The sequence below is a fragment of the Entelurus aequoreus genome, linkage group LG06 (assembly GCF_033978785.1).
Source record: "Entelurus aequoreus isolate RoL-2023_Sb linkage group LG06, RoL_Eaeq_v1.1, whole genome shotgun sequence".
Taxonomy (NCBI): Eukaryota; Metazoa; Chordata; class Actinopteri; order Syngnathiformes; family Syngnathidae; genus Entelurus; species Entelurus aequoreus.
The window spans coordinates 76,150,360-76,160,191 of record NC_084736.1 but is presented as its reverse complement, the minus strand read 5'-3'; the positions used below and the strand labels follow the sequence as shown (position 1 = coordinate 76,160,191).

Here is a 9,832-nt window from a genome sequence, read left to right as displayed (position 1 = left end):
AACTTCTGTCAGCCAACAGATTATTAACAGGACATTTTACCTTTGCTTTCTGTTTGAAGTAGTGGTGTTCTGATCCGGTATTGATATTCCATATCAGTCCAACTACAAAAACATATGTGGGATCGTGTTAGTTTACTGGGAAATAAACGCTGCGATACAAGCAGGACCTCACAATGTTTACATGTGACAGCCAGGCAACTAAATGTCCTCCTGTAAGCACACAAAGTTGTTTTTTTCTTGTAGTTTTACAGCAGTTGACTCTATCAGAACAATAGTAGGTAATTTTTGTGCTGATATCATAAAGAATCACGGCATTGGAAGTACAGAAGTTGAATAGTTTGAAGGAAACCTTTTTTTTTTTTACAGTATTTTAGATCGTACAAAATGTGCTTTTCAATGAGTTTGTACTAGAGATGTCCGATAATATCGGCAGTCCGATTTATGCTTTAAAATGTAATATCTGAAATTATCGGTATCGGTTTCAAAAAGTCAAATTTTTTAAAAACGCCGCTGTGTACATGGACATAGGAGAAGTACAGAGCGCCTATAAACCTTAAAGGCACTGCCTTTGCGTGTCGGCCCGGTCACATAATAGCTACGTCTTTTCACACACACAAGTGAATGCAAGTATAAAACTACTTTTTTAAAGTAATAATTTCTTATTTCTTATTTTTGGGTTCAGGTTAGCTAATTTTACTTGTTTTGGAAAGTCTTGACAAGCCAAATTTTCTTGTTCTATTGGCAGATAATTTTGCTTAGTTCAAATGAAATACCTATGGAGCCCCTAAAGGGACATGGGGGAAACATTTTTTTATAATTTATTTATTTATTTCTATTTTTTTAGACATGTATCTCATGCGCATGAGAAACTTTTTATAAAGTTGTAAAAAAATAAATAAATAAAAATTTAAAAATTTGTAAAAAAAAAATTTTAGACATGTATCTCGTGCGCACGAGAAACTTTTCTCTTGGGCACGAGATACATGTCTACAAAAAAAAACTATTACATTTTTTTTTTTTATAACTTTATAGAAAGTTTCTCGTGCGCACGAGATACATGTCTACAAAAAAAACTATTACATTTTTTTTAAATTTTTTTATAACTTTATAGAAAGTTTTTCGTGCTCACGAGATACATGTCTAAAAAAAAAAGTTTTTTTATAACTTTATAAAAAGTTTCTCGTGTGCACGAGATACATGTCTACAAAAAAACTAATTTTTTAATTTTTTTTTTTATAACTTTATAGAAAGTTTCTCGTGCGCACAAGATACATGTCTAAAAAAAGAATTATTTTTTTTTATAACTTTATAAAAAGTTTCTTCTGCGCACGAGATACATGTCTAAAAAAATTTTTTTTTTTTTAATAACTATAAAAAGTTTCTTGTGCGCACGAGATACATGTCTAAAAAAATATATATATTTTTTTTTAATAACTATAAAAAGTTTCTCGTGCGCACGAGATACATGTCTACAAAAAAAACTATTTTATTTTTTACAACTTTATAGAAAGTTTCTCATGCGCACGAGATACATGTCTAAAAAAAAAATTATTATTTTTTAATAACTTTATAAAAAGTTTCTTGTGCACACGAGATACATGTCTAAAAAAAAATTATTATTTTTTAATAACTTTATAAAAAGTTTCTTGTGCACACGAGATACATGTCTAAAAAAAAGATTTTTTTTTTTATAACTTTATAAAAAGTTTCTTGTGTGCACCAGATACATGTCTAAAAAAATATATATATTTTTTAATAACTATAAAAAGTTTCTCGTGCGCACGAGATACATGTCTACAAAAAAACTATTTTATTTTTTACAACTTTATAGAAAGTTTCTTGTGCGCATGAGATACATGTCTAAAAAAAAATTATTATTTTTTAATAACTTTATAAAAAGTTTCTTGTGCACACGAGATACATGTCTAAAAAAAAATTATTATTTTTTAATAACTTTATAAAAAGTTTCTTGTGCACACGAGATACATGTCTAAAAAAAAGATTTTTTTTTTTATAACTTTATAAAAAGTTTCTTGTGCGCACCAGATACATGTCTAAAAAAATATATATATTTTTTAATAACTATAAAAAGTTTCTCGTGCGCACGAGATACATGTCTACAAAAAAACTATTTTATTTTTTACAACTTTATAGAAAGTTTCTTGTGCGCATGAGATACATGTCTAAAAAAAAATTATTATTTTTTAATAACTTTATAAAAAGTTTCTTGTGCACACGAGATACATGTCTAAAAAAAAGATTTTTTTTTTTTTATAACTTTATAAAAAGTTTCTTGTGCGCACCAGATACATGTCTAAAAAAAAATTTTTAAAAAAAATTTTACAACTTTATAAAAAGTTTCTCGTACGCACGAGATACATTTCTAAAAAAAAAAAAACTTTTTTTTTTTTTTATAACTTTATAAAAAGTTTCTCGTGCGCACGAGATACATGTCTACAAAAAAAACTATTTAATTTTTTTTTTTTTTTTTACAACTTTATAGAAAGTTTCTCGTGTGCACGAGATACATGTCCAAAAAAATCTAGATTTTTTCCCCCCCCATGTCCCTTTAGGAGCTCCGTAAATACCCCTCATTTTTGTATTTTTTTTTTTCTTGTTTTTGAACACTGACTTTTTTGCAGTGTTAATTCCACGACTGTATATATCGGTATCGGTTGATATAGGAATTGGTAATTAAGAGTTGGACAATATCGGAATATCGGCAAAAAAGCCATTATCGGACACCTCTAGTTTGTACGTGTTTACCCTCATAGTCTTGTTAGTTTGACACGCTGGACTTAAGATAAATGTCACATGATCACGTGCTCCACAGGTCATCTTCCAGATCACCCCGCTGGACACCACCCAGTGGATGATGGTGCTGAAGATCTCCATTCCCGTCATCCTGCTGGACGAGGTGCTGAAGATGGCGGCCAGGAACTACCTGGACTTGGGTAAAGCGCCGGAGAAGCCGAGCGGCCACAAAGGCGGCGGCGGCCTGCCTGCATGTGCCGAGGGCATCTCCTGGCCCTTTGTGGCCGTCTCCCTGCCACTCTTGCTGTGGATCTACAGCACCGACACTAACGTGCTGTGGCCCTGACTGACCCGCACCTCTGGACATTAACACACAACTAACCAACACTCCCATCCTCATCTGGTGGACGCATCTTTGATGTTTAGGACATTTTTTAGAAATGCATTTTTAGGCTGAGAGTGGTTTAGTCGTGGTGACATCAGGTTTCACTTCATTTGAGCACATTCTGCCCACCCGGATGCTACGTTCAAATGTAGAGAATTAACACCATTTATAATGTTTTTTTTAATTTGACATGTCTCTGGGGAAAATAATAAGTGTAACACACTGTAAAAAAAGTACAAATGATATCTGAAATCAAGGTCAAAAGTGCTCGTTTGACTAAAAATGAGGGCTGTCAAATGTCATTTGGAAGAATCGCACACTCGCTTGCATTATTGAAATGTGCTTAAGACCCCAATTTTTGTATTTATAAATGCCATTTTATTGTCAGAATGTCAATCAATCAATCAATGTTTATTTATATAGCCCTAAATCACAAGTGTCTCAAAGGGCTGCACAAGCCACAACGACATCCGCGGTACAGAGCCCACATATGAATGTCATCCAGGAACCTTTTTGAAGGTTTTACTTAAATGCACAACATTTATCCACACAAAACTTAGCAACCTTCTTATCTAAAGTTCTTTCAGGCTGCACACCTGTGTTTTTTTTGATTGATTGAAACTTTTATTAGTATTGCACAGTACAGTACATATTCCGTACAATTGACCACTAAATGGTAACACCCGAATAAGTTTTTCAACTTTTTTAGGTCGGGGTCCACGTTAATCAATTCATGGCTGTTGAGTCCCCTCACTCATTTTGTACGGACTGGAAGTAGAAGAGCTCGTACAGTTTGTTTTTTTTACATTCATCACATGAGTTAATTTTGACAGCCCTACTAAAAAAATACAAAATTTTTCTTACCAGGTACATTTATCATTGCCAATCTTAAATGTGTAGTTTGAGATCCAATGGTAATATTTCTATGAAAAATTGTCGTCTGTCAGAACGTTTTGTTGGCATCATTATAATCTTTGCTCGCTGTCAGGTTCAAACACTGATGACATTTATTAAACAAGACGAGAAGCAAGGAATTATCGTATTTTTTGGACTATAAATCGCTCCGGAGTATAAATCGCACCGGCCGAAAATGCATAATAATGAAGGAAAAAAACATATATAAGTCGCACTTGAGTATAAGTCGCATTTTTTGGGGAAATTTATTTGATAAATCCCAACACCAAGAATAGACATTTGAAAGGCAATTTAAAATAAATAAAGAATAGTGAACAGGCTGAATAAGTGTACGTTATATGAGGCATAAATAACCAACTGAGAACGTGCCTGGTATGTTAACGTAACATATTATGGTAAGAGTCATTCAAATAACTATAACATATAGAACATGCTATACGTTTACCAAAAAATCTGTCACTCCTAATCGCTAAATCCCATGAAATCTTATACCTCTAGTCTCTTACGTGAATGAGCTAAATAATATTATTTGATATTTTACGCTAATGTGTTAATAATTTCACACATAAGTCGCTCCTGAGTATAAGTCGCACCCCCGGCCAAACTATGAAAAAAACTGCGACTTATAGTCCGAAAAATACGGTAAATAGAGACAATTAAATTTGGCTCAATTGAGGAGAGATGCCTGGGCTGTACTCTTGTACAGTCTCTGGCGAAAGATTGTACGCCTTTCTCTATTTGGACTTTCACTGATTACATGGCAACAGCTGTTTCTAAGGGACGGGGGTCGTAAACAGCCATCGCCTTTGACTACAACAGTTAAAAGAAAAGGTCCCTGGAGGGGAGTCGGGGGTCCTGCTTCCTCTTCGCTTTGTAGTTCTCGGGTCAAGACGATATCTTTCTGTGGATTACGATACATGAAAGAAACCGCACACCTTCATGTCGCTTCCCATCCTGCACAGTGGAGTTTTACACGCCTTGGTAGGATTAAAGACAGCTTTTGTCTGCTCATTGAAAGTTTTGTGATAACTTACATACAATTATTCCCACACTCGCGTGTTCAGCGGATTTGTGCTTCTGTCAAAAAAAGGAACCGCCGCTTGCCTCCGAAACTTTTCATACCAAACGTCCATTCTTTTTTTAGACCACTTTTACATAAACACACTTTGTAACAAAATATACACTAAATGTATTTTCGACTTTTGGCTTCTGGAAGACAGATCAAGGTCATCATGTCTGCCCACAGGCACAAGTAATGCTTCCTTTCGGCCATTTCTACACCCGCTTATGTCGACACCCGCTTATGTTTCCATAAGTAAGCCTTCCCTTGACATATTTGTTTGCACTGTACTGTATGTGTACTAAGATATATTTCTGACCAGCACAAGTCACATTTCCAATGTGTTGTCAGTTTTCTTACATTAAGTACTTTAGTATATATACAGTATGGTAGGTACTTGTAATGTGCATCCAGTATTGTAGGTACTTGTAATGTGCATCCAGTATTGTAAGTACTTTATTATACATCCAGTATTGTAAGTACTTTTACTGTACATCCAGTATTGTATTTAGTGCCTGGTAAGAGTTGGGTGTTGGAAGTGAAAAAAGGAGCACCTTGATTTCACATATTTCATCTTCATTCACTTTTCGCAGTGCAAGTTGATGGAAGAGTTGCTACTTTTTGTCTTCCCTGCACTAGGCAGAGCACGGCTACCTCACTGCTGTTTTGTTTTGTCTCCTCCACGTCGGAGCAAGGATGTCCAAACGTAACGAAAGAATGCTGGCGTCATTTCAATGTTGTCACGTCATTAAAAGCAATATAATGTAGGTCATGATTTAAATGTTAACACAACATAATTCATTATTTAATGTCTCCCATCTGAAATGTACGGAGCCCTTAAAGGGACATGGGGGACATTTTTTTTTTTTTTTTAGACATGTATCTCGTGTGCACGAGAGTTTTTATAGTTATAAAAATAAAAATAAATTTTTTTTTTAGACATGTTTCTCATGCGCACGACAAACTTTTTATAAAGTTATAAAAATTATCTTTTTTTTTTTAGACATGTTTATCGTGCACACGAGAACTTTTTATAAAGTTATAAAAAATTTTAAAAATTATCTTTTTTTTTAGACATGTTTTTCATGCGCGCGAGTTTTTATAGAAATAAAAATAAAACATTTTTTTTTAGACATGTTTCTCATGCGCACGAGAAACTTTTTATAAAGTTATAAAAATTATCTTTTTTTTAGACATGTTTCTCATGCGCACGAGAAACTTTTTATAAAGTTATAAAAATGTAAAAAATAATCTTTTTTTTAGACATGTTTCTCGTGCACACGAGAAACTTTTTTAAAGTTAAAAAAATTCTTTTTTTTTTGACATGTTTTTCATGCGCACAAGAAACTTTTTATAAAGTTATAAAAATTTAAAAAGTTACCCTTTTTTTTTAGACATGTTTCTCGTGCACACGAGAAACTTTTTATAAAGTTATAAAAAAAAATTAGAATTTTTATTTTTTTAGACATGTATCTCATGCGCACGAGAAACTTTTTATAAAGTTATAAAAATAAATTATTTTTTTACATGTTTCTCTTGTGCACGAGAAAGTTTCTCGTGCGCAGGAGAAACTTTTTATAAAGTTATAAAAATGAACATTTTTTTAGACATGTTTCTATTGCCAACGAGAAACTTTTTATAAAGTTATAAAAATACATATTTTTTTTAGACATGTTTCTTGTGCGCACGAGAAACTTTCTCATGCATTTTATTTTTTTAGACATGTATCTCATGCGCACGAGAAACTTTTTATAAAGTTAAAAATAAAAAATTTATATATTTTTTTTGACACGTTTCTCTTGCGCACGAGAAACTTTATAACTTTTTATAAAGTTATAAAAATAATTTTTATTTTTTTTACTTTATAAAAAGTTTCTCGTGCGCACTAGATGTCTAAAAAAATTAAATTAAATAAAAAAAAATCATTTAACATTTTTTTTCCCCCATGTCCCTTTAGGGGCTCCGTAGAAATGGCCTAGTGGTTAGAGTGTCCGTCGTGAGTTCAAACCCCGGCCGAGTCATACTAAAGACTATAAAAATGGGACCAGTTACCTCCCTGCTTGGCACTCAGCATCAAGGGTTGGAATTGGGGGTTAAAATCACCGAAAATGATTCCCGGGCGTGGCCACCACTGCTGCTCACTGCTCCCCTCACCTCCCAGGGGGGGTGAACAAGGGGATGGGTCAAATGCAGAGGACACATTTCACCACACCTAGTGTGTGTGTGTGTGTGTGACTATCATTGGTACTTGGGGCGGTATAGCCCGGTTGGTAGAGTGGGCCGTGCCAGCAACTTGAGGGTTCCGGGTTCGATCCCCCGCTTCCGCCATCCTAGTCCCTGCCGTTGTGTCCTTGGGCAAGACACTTTACCCACCTGCTCCCAGTCCCACCCACACTGGTTTAAATGTAACTTAGATATTGGGGTTCACTATGTAAAAGCGCTTTGAGTCACTAGAGAAAAAGCGCTATATAAATATAATTCACACTTCACTTTAACTTAAAATGTTACGTTAATACATGCATGTTATAATCTTTTTTTTTTTTTAATGTATTAATTCAATTTCTTGCTTATTTAAATATTATATAAATGTTGTATATTCATATACCGTATTTTTCGGAGTATAAGTCGCACCGGCCGAAAATGCATAATAAAGAAGGAAAAAAACATATAAGTTGCACTGGAGTATAAGTCGCATTTTTGGGTAAATGTATTTGATAAAACCCAACACCAAGAATAGACATTTAAAGGGCAATTTAAAATAAAGAATAGTGAACAACAGGCTGAATAAGTGTACGTTATATGAGGCATAAATAACCAACTGAGAACGTGCCTGGTATGTTAACGTAACATATTATGGTAAGAGTCATTCAAATAACTATAACATATAGAACATGCTATACGTTTACCAAACAATCTGTCACTCCTAATCGCTAAATCCCATGAAATCTTATACGTCTAGTCTCTTACGTGAATGAGATAAATAATATTATTTCATATTTTACGCTAATGTGTTAATAATTTCACACATAAGTCGCTCCTGAGTATAAGTCGCACCCCCGAAGTCTGAAAAATACGGTAATTATTTGCTTTTGGGGAAAAAAATCATTAGATCAAATGTAATTTATTTTTTCAAAATAAACCTTTTTCTGGTTACCTGAATGCTATATAAATATTTTTGTAGGCCCGCAACATTTTTTCAGTGTACATTTTTAATGGTTTGTTTTAATAGTCAACAAAAGGAAATTATAATTGTAAGTGACTCTTACATCATTTTTTAATCGTATAATGTGAGTGTGAATGTTATCTGTGTCCGAGGTGGCAACTTGTCCAGAGTGAACCCCGCCTTCCGCCCGTGTGCAGCTGGGATAGGCTCCAGCACCCCGAACGGGACAAGCGGTAAAAAAAAAAAAAAAAAATTGGATGGAGTTTTTAACAGGACTTTGGACATCCCTGCTCTGGAGGAATTTCCCAAAGCCTTCTTCCAGGTGTCATGTTAGTGCGACGAGGACTGTGCGTGCATCACATTGCACTTTTTGTTTGTTGGTTTCTGTTTCTACTGTAATGTAAAAATGTGCACACACTGTACTTGAACATACTGTATATGGTACTTCACATGGACGTCATTGGAATGTAAATGTGTATATAACAGCACACAGAGTAGGACTGATAGCTTTCATCGTCCTTCTCTATTTTATTGGCCATAAGCTGCTCTTAGGCTTTCTGCGCACATTATTCATAATACCAGCGAGTGCTTTGAGCTTTTATTTTTGTAGGTTGTTTCCTTCAAGGCCTTGTGTGTGTGTGTGTGTGCGTATGTGTGTGTGTTGCAGTGTGACCACACCTTGACCCTGCATGTCAACTTGTCCATCTTGGTGTGATCGCATCGTCATGCCAACCACTTCTTATATTTCAATAGCTTGGGTTGTTTTTCCAAATTAAAACTTATTTGTCGCAAGCTTGTTTTAAAATGCCGACATGGATGTGCCAAGTCATGAACGAGTCGCCTAAAATTAGTGGCTTTATTTTCTTCCCCCAAACGGGACTCACGGGTACTGGTCTCCATTACCTGGTCCACGTAACACTTCTACTGTAAACCTTGTAACGTGTCAGCGATTGTTCATCTGTTACATAAGTGCATCTGTATAAAAGTGTTAGTCCCGTGTGACTCTTCTTTCTATTTACTGACCAAGATGCATTGCAGGCTCCACAAAACTGAGTCGCTCGCTTAGACCCCCCAAAGACTCAAGTTTCACTGACTCACGGCTGCTCGACCAAGATTCTTGTTTTACTGACTGACGAGTACAGGACAAAGACTTGAGTTTCACTGATTCACATGTACTCGACCAGGACTTGAGTTTCACTGATTCACATGTACTCGACAAGGACTTGAGTTTCACTGATTCACATGTACTCGACAAAGACTTGTGTTTCACTGAATCACATGTACTCGACAAAGACTTGAGTTTCACTGATTCACGTGTACTCGACAAAGACTTGAGTTTCACTGATTCACATGTACTCGACAAAGACTTGAGTTTCACTGATTCACCTGTACTTGACAAAGACTTGAGTTTCACTGATTCACGTGTACTTGACAAAGACTTGTGTTTCACTGATTCACCTGTACTCGACAATGACTTGAGTTTCATTGATTCACGTGTACTTGACAATGACTTGAGTTTCACTGATTCACGTGTACTCGACAAGGACTTGAGTTT

General features: G+C 34.9%; 1 protein-coding gene across 1 annotated transcript in view; it reads left to right on the top strand.

The window, feature by feature from the left end:
- Positions 1 to 3,529, top strand: part of atp2a2a (ATPase sarcoplasmic/endoplasmic reticulum Ca2+ transporting 2a) — an 80,218-nt gene extending 76,689 nt beyond the window's left edge. The window contains exon 20 of the mRNA XM_062051547.1: positions 2,834 to 3,529. Within this exon, the coding sequence (XP_061907531.1) occupies positions 2,834 to 3,100 (267 nt within the window). The 3' untranslated portion in view covers positions 3,101 to 3,529. The remainder of the gene's footprint in view (positions 1 to 2,833) is intronic.
- The last annotated feature ends 6,303 nt before the right edge of the window (positions 3,530 to 9,832 follow it).